Source organism: Apis laboriosa, unplaced genomic scaffold (assembly GCF_014066325.1).
Source record: "Apis laboriosa isolate Shangri-la unplaced genomic scaffold, ASM1406632v1 scaffold13_cov153, whole genome shotgun sequence".
Lineage (NCBI taxonomy): Eukaryota > Metazoa > Arthropoda > Insecta > Hymenoptera > Apidae > Apis > Apis laboriosa.
In genome coordinates, this window is record NW_025221370.1 from 2,340,785 (window position 1) to 2,361,138 (window position 20,354).

Consider the following 20,354-nt stretch of genomic DNA (forward strand, 5'->3'; position numbering starts at 1 on the left):
AATTCAAAGAATATCCTGAGCTGAATATAAGAGGATGAACATTTGTTAGGATGGTCACTGCATAATAAAAACTTTCAGAAAGTGCGAAGAATACGGAATTTGGAAAAGATTGGATATATATGATAACTTCGTAACAAAAGAAGTATCTTGAAAGAGATATTTAGTATCGCTAATATTTTCGTCACTTTGAACGAGTATAAATAAGATTCTTAATATTTGACAGAGATGAAATCATAGAAATCAAAGAAATTTTTTCATTAAGGAGAAGGTGTACATATTTTTTCTGACACGTGATGTTTAAACGAACGTAGAAAGTGGAACGGAAAAAGGAAATACAATGAAAGATATGATGAATTTCCAGAGCAAGGAATTTCTCCGAGAGTATCGTAGTAACAAAGAAACGATAAAGGATCAAAAGAGTGCTCTAATATCGTGAAATCATAGATCGTCAAAAGTAGTCCAATGCAATTTCGAGAAATAATCTTTTTATTTCATAGATAATATCTTGATAAAATAGCCTTATAACGAAGGACAGCACGCGATCGTAAAACAGAAAAATAATCTATTATTAGACACGGATACTTTGATATAACTTAATTCTCTACCGTATTGAAGCAGACAATTTTTATCTTGTCAAAAAATGATTTATTATGTGGGAAAAAATTTTTTTATTTTTCACTTAATAAGCTAATTCATCGAGTAATCTTTCGATGAACGTAAAATCTTTGTATAAACAATATTAATCGTATCAATTATAGATATATAAATATAATCGTATAATAATTATATAATAATTATCCCACAATTAATTTAATTACCGTTCATTCGAAATATTCTTTTTTTCAACAAATTAAAAAATAGCACATATGAAATAATGGATATTATCGATAATACGATAATAGACTCTGAATAAAATTCAAAAATATATAAGTTTCTTTGACCGTCTCCCGTCCATGATGGAAAATTAATGGAAACATTTTCAACCGAGCAAAAAAAAAAAAAAAAACAAACGATATTAAATCGCTATACATGGAAACGAATTGAATTATATCTGACATTTGTACACTTGATATTCAATCCAAATATGATATTCAATTTGTATTATCAAGTTTGATTTAAATATACATTGATTTAAATATTATAAATATTATTCCATAATATAATTTTAAAAATATATCTCTTAATTCATTCACGTTCTATAGATATGAGGAAAAGAAAAATGCCCTTACATTTTTACAATCAAAATGTCGCAAAAAATATTTAAAATCTGTGCCTAATCATTAATAATATCCGAGGGCAACGGAATGATAAATGATGGTTTCGGAACGATCTCGTTAACGAAATAACTAATTTTACGAGAAATATTCGCAGGTTAATAAATCTTGACTTAAAAAAGATTAAAAACATTAAAAATGAGTAATCGTTCGTATGAAATAATATCGCATCTGAAATTTTTCCTCTCTTCTTTTCTATATCCTACGCAAAGTTTTCATCGTGTGATATTTTGTTAATTAAAACACACGGTAAAGAAAAATAGAATTCGCGTCGTTAAAATTTAAATCCCAACATGCGATTTCATTCATTTTGCTCACAGTTTTTTCACACCTTTCTTTTCTTTTCTCTCTCTTTCTCTCTCTCTCAATTTTACTTTACACGCACAATGCGTTAATTTACAATGAAACTCGTTTAATTTACAAGTTAAAGAAAATTGTTCCATCAATACGAACTATGATTAATTATACAATCTAATTTACATTAAACACGATAAGTCGATCTTAGCTGCTTTAGAAATGTAAATTATCCACATATACATAACTCAAAGCGCGAATTCATCGTGTATAATTCAACGCACGATGTACAAATCAAATGAAATGGCTTTACAATCTGATGTATACGAGTAATTTATAGCTATAGTCGTTATGACGCCATTGTGAAGAAAGTAAGTATACAATATACCTGTCGAGCCAATTCATAAAACTAATGAATCTTGCAAAATGTTTCAATTTGAAAAATTTTTTAAATTTTTCCTGCCGATTTAATATTGAAATATTCCATTGTATCTTGAATAATATCGAAATTCTATTTCACACTCCCGTATCATAAATCACTTATAAACTACGTTAACAATTTTATTATCAAAATTCATTGAATAATTTAATTTTGTGGTATATAGGATATATTATGCTTGGATATCATGTTTGCATAACATAATCGAATCCGATAAATTATTTTTAAAAATTATATTTTATACGTGAATACACGTGATATTCATCGATAAAACATCCTTCTTTATTTACCCCATCATCCAACAAATACTTTTTCCTTCTTCGTTTTTGTCTTCTCGCTCCCTGATAAATCGAAAATATATTTCGTTCTATATATACATATATATTCCCCTGTATATTTCTGTACATTCTTCTAACCATAACCATTCCAACGCTCGTTTCACGAAAAGTGGAATTCGGCCATACGTGGAAAATTTATCGTGAATCAAGATTTAAAATTCTAGATTAAAGAAAAGGAACGAAATGGAGAGAAGAAATCTAAAAATATAATTATTATCGACGCGCGCATTATTCAATCTTTGTTTTCACTTAGCTTAGTTTACATTGACACTTACATCAACGACCGATTCCACTTATTATCAAAAAATTTATTCAAATATTGGAACGAGAAATCTGTATCCGATACGATGGATCGAACGATCGTTCGATAAAAGGTATAAAGGGTAACGAAGAACGGCGCAGGTTCCACGATGATCTCCTTCCACGAGGAAAAGCCTGCCAAAGTCTGCCGCCCCACCGTAGACACTCCCACCCCCTGGTTCACAATATTCATCGTGAAAACCGGCCGCACTTCGTCGCGAGTTCTCGGAAAGCGCGCACACGATTCGAAACGATCCCGATCCCGACAGAGTCGAAATTCTTTTTCCAATTTAATCGCGTTAAATCGAACAAATCTTCGTTAATGAATTGCGCTTAACGTTACAGCGTTTCTTTCTTTTTTTCTTTTTTTTAAACAGGAGGAATAAAATTAAAAATTAAAACGAATTGAACGGAGATCGTTAATTAACTTTTCGTTAAACTTTTTGTGTTTGAAGGCAAAATTAAAAAAAAAAATAACGAATGAAAATTTGAATGGAAGAAGCAGCTGGCAAGCTAAAAAAAAAAAAAAATCCGATTAAATTAACGAGAAAGATATTTGAAAATTGATCGCTCCTTTAAATTTTCATTTTTTCCAAATACCGATCGTACATCCGTGTGATGAAACGTGCACGAGTAGAAGGGACAGCGAAATAAAAAAAAATACGTGTGCTTAACGGTGCACAAGGACAAGGGTGTATCGAGGAATCCGTCGATGGCCTTTGTCTCAACGATTCCATTGTCAACGTCGAAACGTCGAACGCAGGCGATCGTGTCGACGATCTTTGAAGCGACCTATTACCAATCCGCACGCCCATGGACCCAAATTATGGTACGCGTTCCGTACCAATGACGGGCACACGCTCTCCACCAACTTGTTGGCGTCCAACTATCCGATGATTCGAGTGATAACGATCCGATCGAGCAAATATCCAACAAGTTGAAACAACGCAAGTTCGGACATCGTTTGTTATCATGTTGCACGATGGAACTATGCTGAAACAGCTGAGCTCGATGCAATTGAAGCTTTGCCTCGAAACCAAGGGGAGGCGATCGCAATAATTGTCCATTAAAGGAATCCTCGAAATGTTTCCACCTTCGCAAGATCGACTTGAAAAGTGATAATTGTGCGTGTGTATGTGAGTGGGTGAGTGTGCGTGCGAGTGTGTGTGTGTGTGTGTGTGTGTCGTTGCGCGCATCTTCTCTTCTATCCGCTCGTAAATCGTGTTTCGCACAATTTGTTTCTCTTGATTAAGTTCGAGAGAGCAAATGCCATGCATCCTGTCTCGCATCGAGCGAGGATCGTTCCCGTGAAACGAGCTATTATTGTTCGATCAACCGGGTGTTGTGCGGTAAGGGTGCGAGTGGATTAACTGTGAAAGTGGTGTGTCCCGTGGGAACATCGGTGGTGAAAGAGGAATTGTTCTCGGAAATCGGATCGAAGTCATCCTCGCGGAGAATACGCGGGAACAATGTCGATATCGTTCGAGTGATACAGCAGGTTGGAATCATCGACGTGGAAATATCGGCTTGTGAAAGAATATTATACTCGAGTCGACGATTCTTAAACGGATATTTCACGGTTCGGTGAGTTTTATATTTCACGTGTTATTACTATCTGGTCGGGGAATTGAAATTTCATGGCAGTAATAGTAATTCGAGATAATCGAGATAATCCGTGGATTTTTAGAGAAGAATTTTTGTACAGCGTGATCGAGATATATTGCCTGCGAAATATTTTTTCATTAATTTCCTTCATTGTATCATTGGAATTGAAATGATTTTTAAGGAAAAAAAAAAAGTATATATTATATTTCTTTATTTAGTTGATAAAGTTTGGCAAGGAAGAAGATATTTTTGATTTGAAAAAAAAAATAGTATTATAAAATTATGATTAATTAATCTTATTTTTAGCTTATTTCATTAAATAACACTTAATCTGAAAGATCTTTTCAAAATCTTACGATATTTTGCAATTTTTTAAATTATTTAGAACGGTAGTTATTTATAGTTATAATTAAAAGTTGAAAACAGATCGATAGCTCTTCTATTTTAAGATATTTCAAATAGAATGAGATTTCTCGTTAACTGAAATTTTCTAAGATCTTTATAACTTGTCGAGAATGTAATTTAAAACTTCACTGCCATCCAACTTGGATGAGTATCTTAATTAAACAACTTAATGCTTGGAATTTAATTAACAATCGAAGACATATTTTTTTTGGACACCTAAACAACTTCATACTCTAAGAAACTTGTTATATGCGACGTTTACTAAATGTGGAAATACAAATCCAAAGAAAGTGAATAGTTTCAGGGATGTAATAATACGATATCATACGGTATCCACGTTACGTTTGCTGAGCTTGTGAAAGAAAACACAAACAACTATGAGAGAAGAATCTTATACGATTTAATTCTTTAAAGTTTTTGCGTGAAAAAAAAAAATTTAATTCGTTAATTCAAGTATTGAGAAATTTTCTCAGATTTTCTCAGAAATTTTTTCAGAAAATTGAAAATTGGAACTTGATCGAATTTTCGAAAAAAATTATTCGATAATTAAATATTTACGATTAAAATTTTGCGCGAGAAATATTTTGTACGCGATCAATTAATATCGATATTAAAATCGTGTCACCGTGCCACTTTCTTTATAACAGAATTTAACAATAAGAATTTATAAGAACATATGATATTTAAAAAAAAAAGATTTTACCATACTATACAGAATCATGTGTTTATATTAAAAAATAGAAAAATATCGTTTCACCTAGATTTTACATAACTTTTATTTAGAAATAACAAAAACAATTGAAACACGAACACGGTACCCGATTTACATCCGCAAACGAAATGATCACTGCGAAATTTGCTCGAAATTTCGAACGCTATGCTTTTACACGAAACTTTGATGACGCGGATAAAATCTAAAATGGATAAAAATATATATATATATATACATTCGGGCAATAATTTTGATCACCTTGAATATTGTTGTTATTTTTCGAGATAAAGAGAAACTTTAGCAAAAAACCATATTTTTATATAAATGCAAGGCTTTCGGATAATTTCAAATTATTTAAACGATACGTTGTGCTCATTTATTTCCAACGATTTATTAAATAATTTTAACCTGTAACGCAAGATAACAGATATAACAGTGGATAACAAAGCAATAGAGATCTATATTTATAAAAGATGTTTAAAATGGTGTCAGTTTACACGGATGCATCATCAGATTACATACACGGAAGTCCATACGCTTGTTATAAGTTTCGAATCGTGATCGTAGAGTTATGCTACAATTATAGTTTCATATCTTGTGACGTTTTACAATTTTTCTCGAAACCAATATTCCATTGTTAACGAACAAATTCGTCGTTTCCATTTTTCCTTTCTTTCTTTCTTTCTTTTCTTTTTTTTTTTTTTCTCCGACTCCAAAATTGTCCAATTCATCAGAGTATTGAATTTTTCAGCAACGTGAGATCAATTTCACATAGAAAATTGGAATTTCGTAGTTGGCAAATATTGAACGGGACACGCCACATTTTTGACATTAGTTGATGAAAAATTTTTTTTAAAATCACCAATAAGAAGAGAACCGTGCACTCAATTTTAATTACCTTCAAAAACAACCCGCCATGTCTCTCTCTCTCTCTTTTTCTTTCTCTTCTTTATAAAATTCATAATAAACGGATATTAAAAATGCAAGACTCGCGATAGATTAAACCGCTGTTATGTGATGAAATAAGCGAAATATGAAAATGTGTTATCGTTTCGAATGAATTATCATTTGGAGGAACACTGACTTAATTTATGAAGGAACGATGACAATTTTGTGATGTCCCAGAAATAATAATTCGATAACAGTCAAGAAAAGAAAATATTTTCAAAAATTTTTATACATAGAATCGCAGAGAATGCGCGAAAAATGGAGAATTATTCTCTTATTATATTTCAGAAATGAATAAATCGTACATCCTAGAGTGTGGCAAATCTCCACTATTACTTCATCGCTTCCCAAATTTTGTTTTTGCGAAACAGAAACGATTTAAACGAGATTAAACTCTTTTTGCGCTGTTAATCTTACATCGAGATGAATTTCGCTTTTTTATTCAATCAAAAGGGATTAAATTTTACACAGCATGTGCGTGAAAAAGTAGACATAACAAGCATTCAATTTACCTGATTGTTATAATTTTTTTTTTAAATTGTCAAATAAAAACAATCTGTTTATAGTGTATATCTTTGATACAATTCGAAGTGGTTTGCTGCATATAAAAAGAAAAGAAAAAAATCTCAAAGAATACTCGATACAATCTAATCTTTTAAAATTTCATTTCTCTTATTTTTCGTTCCAAAACTCATATGGATTGCCATATGATTAATAGAATTCGATAAAGAATCCTTTTCGGATTCTAAAAGCAGCGTAATAACTTCAACAAAGACTGGCTTTCTTGAAAATTTACTCTCACTTCGAAAAAGAATTTTTATTATTTTCTTCGTGAATCGTGAATCTTTGAATTTTTTAATTTTTTTCATTTCATCTGCATACGATATTTCTTTCATTTCTTCAAACTTCAATGTACGAGTCTTTTTAATTTCATTTCATCAAGAATCTTTTTAAATAATACCAGATACGTGAAAAACGTGAATGTACGATTTACTTCTCGTTCATTATGTGTACATTATTCGACACAAAATATGAACACACGCGATGCACTTGGTAAATGAAAACGTGCCTTTAAAACTGCAAGCGTGGTTAGATATCGTTCGAAGGAACGGGTTAAGATTGACATTATCAGCGAGCAATAATGCCAACATCGCGTTTATATATAAATTGAATTTCATATACAATGAAAAATAAAATACTCTTTTATTCCAAAAAGTGGAAAGTTTTCCCTATCAAAAAATATTTGTGATTTTATTTTCTAATTTTTAATAAAATTTTTCTATATTTAAATATCACAACAAAATTTCTTTCCCAAATAATAAAATTTCCCTTTCCACTTTGAAAACAGATTCTTTCGCGTACTAAATTTCTTAAGCAGTTCTTAGACATATAAAATAATTTTCATATTGATAACACATTAGAATTATGTAAAGGAGTATTTATACGAGGATTGAATTGTACGATAATATATTTTTATTTACCTGGATTAAAGCGCAATATTCCACCGATGTTAACCATTCTCAGAACGTGCAAAACCGAAAATTTGGATGATCTCGCTTCGTGTCAAACTATACGTATCGAACGACCTTCACATGTTGCCATCCGAATGAACGTTTATAATAAATCACGAACACAATGCGATCCAAGGCAGTGAAAGTATATTATAAGTATATTATAAGTATATTTTGTGAAAAAATATACATCGTTATGCGCAAATCACTGGATTTCGAACAGATAACATCTCCTCTTCGTTCGCTCCAATATCAGAATCCATTGTACCTGTAAAAAATTAATTCGAGTTAGAATAAAATATAAATCAATTTTATTTGAAATAATTTATAAAAATTATTCTAAAAATAATAAGGGATATTTTTATTAAAATTCTTCCGCAAATTCCAATTAATTTAAAACTATTTGGAATTATTTTTCTTTATTATTTGAAGTTCGTAATAAAAATCAGAATACTCGATACAATATGTATAATACAATAAAGGATAACGAGGAAATAAGATTTTTATCTTCGAAAAATTCGAAAATTTATACAGGATTCGTTGAATTGTTAATGATAATAACAATATTTCTATAATTTAATACAAAAATATTCTGAGAAAACATGTTTAGAATAATTTGAAATGCCAATTACAATATCGTTTATTCTTTTATTTTAATATAAATAAATAAAATAAATAGATAGTACATAAGTAAATAAGTAGATACTACGTAAAATCAAAATTTTTTTTTCGAACAAAATAAATTATGAAATAAAAAATGCATAAACGAGATGATTTGTCTCTCTACAAATACAAATTTCTACCAAAAAACGAAGTTAAAAAAGAAAAGAAAAAAAATTTTTAAAGATTATATTATAGAAGAATAATATTTATATAAGAATTTTAATATGATTCCATTTTTATCTATTGTTCCAATTTCATAATATGCAAATATTATATAATATATAATTTCGAACACAATGAAAATTATTCGTTTTCATTTTTAAGTAAATTTCAACGCTTAAGTAAGCGCATATTTTTATATTAAAAAATAGATAAAGAAATAAAACTTGAACAAAAATATGTTTCATATGTTCATGTGTAGATGATTTGAAAAAATGTTATCTACGATTTAATATCTGTTCATTAGAAAATGTTGAAATACGCAAACAATATCAGTATCATAATGTAAGTATGTAAGTTATGTAAGTTGAAATTTGAAATATCACAGGTATTTATAGACAGTTATTCTCAATATTAATCAAATAATATTGTTAACCAGTAGTACTCATATTTTGATATATTATGATTGCATAATCATATTTCAAAACATTTTGTATAAAGTTTCAATCCAACGAAGTTTGGACTTAATTTTATTCGCAGATAATAATTTATAAATAATAATAAATATCTCGCTAAAAATTATAATTTATTCGTTTCATTTATTAACATGAAATAATTATCTATTTGATGTCGAGCAACAAAGAAAATGAAAAAGATAAAATTTCAAGAATATTTTTATAAATTAATTGCATAAAATTATTTTAAATTGCATTATTATATTAAACTCGAGAAGATAAAATTTTAAATCGATCGTATCCTTAAATTTATCGTATTATTTTTGAAACATCTATTTCGATTAAAATAAAAATTTTTGTCTAAAGATATGCTTTTATCTAAAAAGCAATTTTATGATCCGTTTCTTCGTAATTATAAAATCGTGAAACGAAGCACGAAAACTTAATCCAAATAAAAAATTTTTTTGGGATGAAAATAATTGATTATCAATATTTATCGTTTCAAAGAAACGTGATTTTCAACTGGACTACTTATTAATATATGTATGTGTATATTGATTCAGTGGAATGAAATTGCCTCTTATTTACTTTAGAATAAAATGAAACTTTTTCAAACTTGCAAATGATACAAAATAATTAAAAGATAGAAGGAAATTTCTTTACTTAGCATTAAAATTAAAAATTTTTTATCTTTCTTATAAAAAATTCTCAAATCCAATTGCATCGTTATTATTTGATTTGATATTCCAAAAAGAATTTTATTATAAAAAAAAATGATTGACATAAATATTAAGATAAAAAAAAATACTGCTATAAAGAAATATTTCTTTGTATCATAAACATATACATGTTCTCGTTGAAGAAATTATATATTAAATAATTGATTCTAAAGTTATTTTCCAGTTAATTGAAGAATTTTTAAATTGATTAGCATTTCGTTATATTATGAATAATATAATAACCGATATATGATGTAATTTTATTCATAAGATTTAACTCTCAATTTCTCTGTATTCTAATGTAATAACGCATCTCTTTTGTGACAAACTGTATACCGTCGAATAGAAAGAGTTATTTATCATATAGAAATTATTGTTACAGAACAGTATACATTTTATTTGGACAGAATATTGTATATCAAAGTGGCCTTTGCAGGTTCATATTGCGTTGACTAAATGGCATAATTGTATTATGAAACACAAAGTGCATATTATAGTTAGGAGACACGACAAGGTAACAAGGTATTGTCAGAACGTGTCTCGGAATTCTTGGTAATACAGCGCGCAACATCTTGCTATGGACCAATGTGATCATTATATATATATGTGTTCCATGTTATAAAACGTTCATATTCGGCATTCAATTTTATTTTATTTTTTTTCTTTTCTTTTCTTTAAATGAATCTTCCAATTTGTTTTTCTTGGCATAAAAAAAAATTACTTTAAAAATGACAAAGTTAATTAATTAGCAAGAAAGAAATTTCGAAACTATATTTTAGCAAGTTTATTCTATTTCTCTTTATTTTTCATTTCCTTTTAACTTGAAAAATTGTTCGAATTGTATATATATTTGACGAAGCAAAGAGAAAAGATTCAACATTAGAGTTTATTTTATGTGTGTATCTAGGAAGGAAATCACATACAAAATCCAAGAGGATGGTAAATTCTTATACTACAGTCGATGCATTGTACTGCTCGATTGTTCGTTGCTTTTATTCAGCGGTATTCTTAAATATTCAAAAATTTTCACGTATCGATGAAAAATTTAAATTAAATTAATATTTAATCAACAAATTTAACATTTTTTTCTTTCACTATTTTTTAAAGAAGAACAACAAAAAAATAGAAAATGAAACATTTCGTGGTTGAAATCAAACAAACTAAATCTAAATGAATTTTAGAAAAAAATAAATGAATAAAAATAAAAAAAAAAAATTTATTTTTTTTTGGAATTTTTTAAAAATTTTTCTAAAAATGGGACGCAATGATATTAAAAAGAAGAATATAAAAAGAATAATATGATGAATATAATAATATAATATAATAATATGATGAATAAAAGATGAATATAAAAAGAAGAATAAAAAGACTTAGCATACGGAAAAACAATCGCATTCCTAAGTTAGAAAAAATAAACAAGTTTTTTAGATTTTATTGAAAAATCCAATGACATTTCTTTTGTATTAAAAAAATTTAGAGAAAAACAGAAAATTAATCATACCATCTATGATCACCACCATTGATAGAAAACAAGCCTTTTATACTTTGTTGGAAAATACAATGCCATTTCCTTTGCATTGCATAAGTTATTGAACGAAAAATTAAAGAATTGAATATTTTATTGTTGGATGAAATAACACTTTTGAAAGTTTTCCCCTTTTTTATTCATTCCTCTTTTTATCGTTTCATTTTTAAATTATAAATAATATTTACCCTCGAGATATTTTATTTGTCTACAAAATCGTTCCATTATTAAAAATAATTCATAATTAAAAATATCTTTTACAAACGACTTTTACAAATTTTTCAAAGAAGAAAATTATAGGCGATGAATATTTTCACAAATATTGTGAAAAAGTTGTGTTTATATATAGCCGTGTAATTAAAGGAAATCAAATAAAAATGATGGAAAAACGAATTCTTACACTTTCAAAAACGAATTTATCTATCTAAATCACGAAATACCAAACATTTGTATAGTGTTTCCATATGCTACCGCATCAAGACATCTTGTTTACAGGCATATGCATACGTAATGCATATGTAATGCATCGTTTTTAACATGGATCTTACATACATACTGTCTTACGTATCGATTCATCTTGAAATTGATTTTTAATCGCAAAACAAAGAAAACACGTCCTTTAAATTACAAATTACAAATTGTAAAAGAAATTCTAAAATTTATATATTTATTATATATATTTATATATTTATATATTTATTATATATTTAATTTAAATTTTACAAATTTGAATCATTCACTGGTTCTGACATAGTGATTCATTATTCACTAGATTCAAGTCCGAATTTCAGCTTTCAAAGCTAGGAAAATCATTGTTCTTAGACAATCAATTGCCTCTCTCGATTTTCCAAATCATCGTAAAATGAAAATTGTTATTTTGTAAGGAATAATTTACTTTAATAGTTATAATATTGCATTAATTTTAATATTTTTAAATCTTCAGGCGTTAAACTTTATCGAAAAATACTAGGCAGAATTAAAAAATTCAATTCAATTCAAAAACACATTCTCAATATATAAAAGTAAAACAATGTCAAGTGAAAAAAGAACAAGTTGAATTATGCATAACCACTTTTTCGATGAGACTCACTTTTTAAAAATATGAATAGTCAATGTGAAATATTTGACTTATATTTGTGTATTTAAGAGAATTTTAAACATGTAAGTACGTACTACAACAATTTCAATAGAACATGAAATTGATTCGAATATTGAATATTATTACATTTGTTTATTGTTGTTAACTTATTGTATTGTAAAACACAATATTATAATATTATCGATTATATTAAATGCAAACATTTCTGTTTTACTTAATGATCAATACATAAAATATAATATGATAGAAATTAATTAAATGAAACGTATTCAAATATGTTTTCTTTTTTTTTGGTGATATTAAATTTACCACCAAAATTTGGGTCTTTCAAAATTTCATCGAAATATATACTATATTTACATTTTATTTAATTACAATCTACTGTTTTCAATATTTTGGAAATGATAATACAAAGTAGAATTAATGTATTATGAATTATTTTTTTCAAAATCATTGTAGATTTTAATGTTTTTAATCTTTTTTTTTTAAATAAATATGTCATTTGAAAAATGAAAAAAAAAGATTTTCTTATCTTTTAAAAATTTACAATGGTTTCAAAAAAATAAATATACGACAATAGTGAAACAAATTTGTTTAAAAACCATTACATCCATTTCATCCTGAAATTACATTTATAGAATATCAATTTCCTCTTGTCATGCATATGACAATGCACTATCGAATATCTCAACGGCAAATAATTAAAAACTGGTATGATATCTACATATTGGAAGAATATATTCTATTTCAAGATTAATAAACTTATTCCTTACAAAATCAATTTTCTGAATTGATATTACTTAATAAAGTGATTACTTTCGTGAAGTGAACCTGACAAAATTATGCGATTCTATTAAATAACAGAGTGGTATTATTGTGTCTTAAAATATCAGTGATCTCGTTTTAAAGAGGAATTAAATACTCTAAACTATACCATTTATTTAATTAATCCTAAAAAAACAGATAAAAGATTTATATATGTATTCCAAATTATTATTTCGATTTTGTTGATTAATTGTTTTCGAATCAAACATAAAAGGATAAATTTTAAAATTCTATAAAAACCACATCGTTATAATATACGAGATAAATTATTTTAAAAAAAATTTTATTTAGGACATGGAATATCAGTCGAATATGTTTCATAATAATATTGTCACATTTATATGATTGAAATATTAAAAAAACACATTGGAATATTATTACAAATTTCAACATTTTCAACAAGAAAAAAATATCGTATTGTCACGATATTAAAATTCAAATGATTTTCAAAAGGAAAACGTAATAAAATTTTAGAATCCACTACATTGTTTCAAATTCCAAGAATTCCAAGAACCAATGAAATCTCCGACAAATTTATGAACACGGCTAATAACTATAGAAAAACCTTTGAAAAAGAACTCTGAATAATTTCATAAAATTTCATAAAAATTTTACGAAAGAACGATTTAAATTTTTCTCTTTTTATCAAGAAGTAATCTTCAATGTGTGTTTTTTGTACATATTAAATTACTTAAAAATTCTTATTAAAAAATTAATATTAATATTAGTATTAATATGAAAAAGTTTAATTTATAAAAATTGTTAACGATTAAAATTTTTTTTTATGATGTTTTATTATATTATTATTACATTACATTATTATTATATTATATATATTAATCCACACTTCTATTTTAAATTATTTATTTTGAAATTCAATTTAATAATTATTACATCTATAATTATAATCCATTAATATATTGTATATATATATATATATATATAATGATATTTAAATAATCATTACATTCATATTGATATCGAATTAGAATATAATATTCCACAAAATGCATGCAATGAATTCGTCCAATATATTTCAACAATAAAAAAATTTCTTCGAAATCAAAATTTATCAAAATTTGATCAAACGAAAATTGTTCATTTCAGAGAAATGTTTATTCGGGAGATTTAATTTTTTATAACGAAATAACCCAGTTTTCGATTGTTCATAGAGAAAAAATTAATGAAGTAGGATATTTAATTACAATCTCCCTCTGCCGAAACGACAGACACGAAAATATAACATTGTTTCTTCTCGAGTCAACATAAAAGATCTTTTGTTGATCTTTGTAAAACATTGTACCGTAAGTAAAGTTAATTTTTCGATATTAAAAAGGGAATTGATAACTATTACAAGGAAACTGCACTCTCGTGAATCGATAAATTGTACAACTTTCGACGACAACATTCATTTCGCGACGAACAATGTAAATTTCAATAAATAAATAATGTCTTCGATTCTTCGATCCTTCGATCTCCTTCTCAACTTGAGAATACAATTTATCGAGTTTATTGAATTGTCATGAAACCTGTTATCCTCTTTCTCTACATGTCATTCTTGTGCATACTTGCATACGTCAATGAAAAGATAAAATAATAGGACATAAATTTTATAAAAATTGTTACTCGTTAAATGGATATTTTTGCGAGTAATTTATAATAAAATTGATAACGATATAATAATTATCTATCTATTTTTTTGTTACAGATGGAATCCTCCATCATGAATACCATACAGTACGACGAAAATGAAGAGTTCAAAAATACTTGGCCATCCACGTTCAATAATACGTTCTCGCCCTATGAGAACGAGTCAACCAACGATACTTTTGGTACGAATTGTATCATTGATATATTTTATCGTGAAAGATCAAAGGTGAACATCGAAAATATAACCACTCAGATATTTTAATTCATGATCTATTATAAACGTTATTATTTGCAAGAATGATCGATTAAAAATAATTACATTTATATTTATTCAAATATCAGCGGATTTTAATTAAAATTTTTTCAATTCCAAACGAACGATAATTCTTTTCAAGCATCCCATTAAAATGATCGAAAATTAAATGTAAAAACTCGGAGACCAAGGAAAATTCGTCGATAAAAAAATCAGTTTTCCATAAATGATTCGAACGATATATTCGTTTGATAACTCGATTCGACATGTAAAAAATTCGTTAGAATTCAGACGAGCGTTCAAGCAAAATATATTCTACATTGTTTGTATTTCGTTTCATTAACGAAAGTTTAAACTTTCAATCGCTTTCAATAACACGATTCTAAGTGACAATAGCAAATAAGGTTTTTTTTTAAACTTATCTTTATAACAAAATAAAAAAATTGAAATTGATTATTTTTTATATTAATTCTTACTAATGATAGATTGCCATTAGAAAAGGACAAAATTACAAGAAGTGAAATATTTTCCTTTATTGAACACTTTTATCCTTTCATTGAAGAACAATGAATAAAATATAAAACGGAAATAAAATTGTTAAAATTAAACTTTAAAGTAATTGAAAATGTTTCGATCATCAATAATTACAATTTGTTATTATTTAGTTTCTTAAAAATACGATCTTATTAGTTGACAGTATTAAATATCCTTGCAAAACCGGAAGGAAGTTTTCGGTCACTGTCTTCGTGACAGAAGTTCATGCGATGTCTAAATTACGTAGGTATGTTTTATTATACATTAACATCGTTTTCTTTTTCCTTGCAAATTCAATGCAAAATTTATTTTTCGTGCTGCTTCGTGTTTTTCTCATTTTTTTACTTTCTATATTATATAATATTCATTTACTATTTTTTGATAATGGAGAAAACAAATTTAAATTTGTTTTTTAATATTTGAAAAAAATTAACATGACAAATAGGGATAGACTATTATGTCTTCGAAAAGATTTAAAGTCAAAGTTTTTTTTTTTCCATAAATTATTCGTATCCTCGTTTTCAGTTTTACGCGATCAAAACGTCGAGATCCGAAACTTAATGTTTTTATTCATGATGTCTTTTCATCTTTAAGTGTTATACGCAAAAATATTCATATCCGTGTCAAAAACAAAAACGTTACTCATAAAGACACATTTTCATCTGGATTGAAACATACATTCAAATATTTATCGAAAAATAAAAAAATGAGATAAAATCCTTGAAAAAATATTTCCGAATAAACCCATTGAAAATAAAATTTAAATAGAAATATAAATATTTTAAGATTTTTATTTATATAATAGATATATAAATAGAAATATATATATATATATATATATATATATATATAAAATAGAAATAATTTATCACTTTATAAATAAATATTGGATAAAATGATAAATTTAAATAATATTTTTTACTTATAACGTAAAGACAATAAACACATCTATTTTTGATATTTATAAATCTATGAATAATTTTTTCAATCGAAAAAATACAAAAACAAACCGCAAACATTTTAATTTCATTGTCTTTATAATAAATAAAAATATTTCTGTCGATATTAGTCATTCGTCCAAATATCCAAATGAATTATTGTTCAAATATTTTATACACGTTGTATTTCAAACATATAAAATAAAAATCCATAAAAAGAAAGTCAGATTATAATAAATATTACGTAAGTGACTAAATAAAAATAAAATATTCATTTATGTTTTCAAGCATGCATACATGTATAAATAAATTTTAAATATCAATATGTGTTCCTTTTAAAAATATATTGTACGAAATATAAAATATCGGAATATTACTCTTGTATTATATTCAATTTCCTTTTATTTTAATATATAATTTCAACATGTTTTTATTTATCCTCAGATGGGGAAGTTCCGACAGCTGTACTCGTGCTCCTCAGCATACTTTACGGAACCATATCTTTTTTGGCAGTAGTAGGAAATTCTCTTGTTATATGGATAATTTCTACATCCAGACGCATGCAGAATGTAACTAATTTTTTTATTGCAAATCTAGCGTTGGCAGATATCGTTATTGGTTTATTTGCAATTCCTTTTCAGGTAAAATATAAATTATTCAATGTAAATTATTCAAATCGAAACAAATTTACATCAAAAATAACGTATATTTAATTTTTTTTTTTTCAAGTTCCAAGCAGCCCTGTTGCAAAAATGGATCCTACCTCATTTCATGTGCGCGTTTTGTCCCTTCGTGCAAGTACTTTCTGTCAATGTCTCGGTTTTCACATTGACAGCTATAGCGATCGATCGACATCGAGCGATTTTAAGACCTCTCAGGTATGCTATCAATTTTCCAAACAAGAAATTATCTATCTGTATATTTACCCCAAACTCATATATGTCATTCAATCGAATTGAAATTCATCCTATTGACATTTGATTTTAATGAAGTGCAAGACCAAGCAAATTGACCGCCAAAATTATAATTGCTGGAATATGGCTTCTTGCCGGAAGTTTGGCTACACCAATGGCTATTGCACGTAGAGTCATTATGGAACCAGAAAATCCTATATGTAAGTTTCTTTAGGCTTTTTTTTTTTTTTGTAAATTATTACATTTACAACTGTGATTTTTTTAAAATTTTCTTTTCAATCGATTGTTCTTCAATTTCCAGCTGGTTCTGATAATTACAAACCGTTTTGCAAACATGTGAATCTGTCAGATAAATCAATGCTTATTTATTCGGGATTATTGGTGTTTTTACAATATCTAACGCCTCTTTCGATTATTTCATGTGTGTATGCGCGAATGGCATTAAAATTATGGGGAAACAAAGCCCCCGGAAATGCCGAAGATTCTCGAGATGCGAATTTAATGAGAAATAAAATGAAGGTATAATACAGTATGATCTGTATAATTAATTAATTTATTAATTTATAATTAAATATAAATTTAAGTTATGATATTTATACGTAACATTAAATTGTTGCAGGTAATTAAAATGTTAATTATAGTTGTAGCTCTTTTTGCAATTTGCTGGTTACCGCTTCAAATGTATAACGTATTCCAATATTTTTATTCAGAAATTAACGAGTAAGTATATATCATCGTATTTACGCAATATTTAAGAAAATTGTTTTATAAATATACATAAAATTTAAAAACGAATCACAAAGAAAAATAATTACAGATACAAATATATCCATTATATATTCTTTTTTTTCGACTGGTTGGCCATGTCAAATAGTTGTTACAATCCATTTATTTACGGAATATATAATGTAAGTATCGACAAATTAGAAATATTTCTAATTGTTTTGATGATTTTATAATATTATCAAATTAAATAATAATTAATTCATATTCTCAAGCGTAAAATAAACTTTTAGGAAAAATTTAGAAGGGAGTTTCAACAAAGATGTCCTTTTAAATTGCGAAGATGGACAAATAAATCACCAATCGATATCACAGATATGGAAAAAACACAAAGTACTCGAACCTCCATAAGGTATTCCTTCAATATAATTATAAAATTTTATAAAATTATGTAAAATTATATAAAATTTTATAAAATTTTATAAAATTATATAAAATTCAAAATATTTCTAATAAAAATATAAAATATTTCCTATTTATAAATTTTCTAAATATTTATAGATATGAATGGAAACGTACAATTTCCGGTACTTGTCCAAATATTTCGTCTTTTCATAAAAGTACATCAAGAGAATCGACACAATCGTTCATCGATAACCAGAAAAGTGGACGAATTAGAAAAGGAATTGGTTATTATATTCATCGTGGTAATCATTGTTCAAAAAGAAACGAAGAATTGTATGTTTTTTCATCTGGAAGACATAAACACACTCAAGATTTTAATACAAAAGAATTATGCCTATAATATATAGAACTAATTAAATAATTGATTAATATAAATAGTATTAGAGATAAAAAAACTACCCTGTTAAGAGTGAAAAATATTTTACGCAAATAATTTGCATATATTATATGCAAATGATAAACAATAGGATAGTAATAGGATAATAGTTTTCCTATAAATTGATATGGGATAATTTTTCCACAAATTTTACAGTAACTTTTGGATCTTACTTAAACATCTAATTAATTCTTTTCTTTTTAGTTTTTCTAACTATTGCTCAAGCTTTTTTACAAAGTTTATGTATTTAATGATGATAAGAATTATGTATCTTTAATTAGATGCATAGTATATATATATGTATATATATATAACATATATATATATACGAATTTTGCACAATATTTAATTATATTATATTTAATAATGAAATAAATAACAATTTCTCTCAGAACGAATTACTATACTTACAATATAGTAGAAAAAATTTTAAAAAGTTTTAATACAAATGATTATTTGTAAAGAAAAAATGCAATAGAAAATATTTTTAAAATAATTAAGACTATTGTAAAAATATTTTATACATTACAATGCATTCAATTTTCTTTCACTTAAATAATAAATTTGTTAGAATCATAGTTATTATTTTTCTTTAAAAAATTCTATAAAATATGTAAGGCTGTGAAACATGTATTAAAATAATAACTTTTTGCTAATTTTAATTATTATAAGTTTGGAACTTTTCTATGCATAATTCATATAAAGCAACAAACAGGGTAATGAGAATTTTGATCTTTGAACTTATTTGTTCAAATAAATTTGAACTTAACAAAAATTTTAAATGAAAAGAAGCACATTATTATTTAAATATAATTAAATGTTAAAATCAATGTAATTATAATGTTAATGAAATAACATTAAAATGTTTCTAGTCAATAAATTTTTGTTGAAACATTATATGAAAAAAATTTGTAATAGAAAGATTGTTTTCCTATTAGATAAGATATTGATGTATAATTTTCAATAGATAAATATTATCAACATTTGATAATAGAAATTTCCATTGATAATTTTTTTTATTTCCTACATTTCTTCTTTGCATTTATTGTTCATGTTTTCTTAAGACTCACACTAAAAAAGCCAAATACATATCTAAAATATCAAATGTTTTATTTATTATAAATATTTATTATAAATGTTTTATTATAAATATTTATAAAGATACATTATTAAATTTTACATTATTATATTTGTATTTTAAAAAATTAAAATATTAAAATATTAACAATA

The 20,354-nt window shown here is 26.2% G+C and overlaps 1 protein-coding gene across 1 annotated transcript; it reads left to right on the plus strand.

Moving 5' to 3' along the window:
* Window positions 1–3,653: 3,653 nt before the first annotated feature.
* On the plus strand, window positions 3,654–19,169 carry LOC122720943 (RYamide receptor-like). The gene is made up of 10 exons (XM_043948076.1): window positions 3,654–4,229; window positions 14,980–15,103; window positions 17,091–17,287; window positions 17,376–17,524; window positions 17,639–17,760; window positions 17,862–18,079; window positions 18,180–18,280; window positions 18,378–18,468; window positions 18,577–18,695; window positions 18,845–19,169. Exons 2-10 carry the CDS (start codon window positions 14,980–14,982, stop codon window positions 19,086–19,088), a joined length of 1,365 nt encoding a protein of 454 aa, XP_043804011.1. The 5' UTR covers window positions 3,654–4,229; the 3' UTR covers window positions 19,089–19,169.
* The last annotated feature ends 1,185 nt before the right edge of the window (window positions 19,170–20,354 follow it).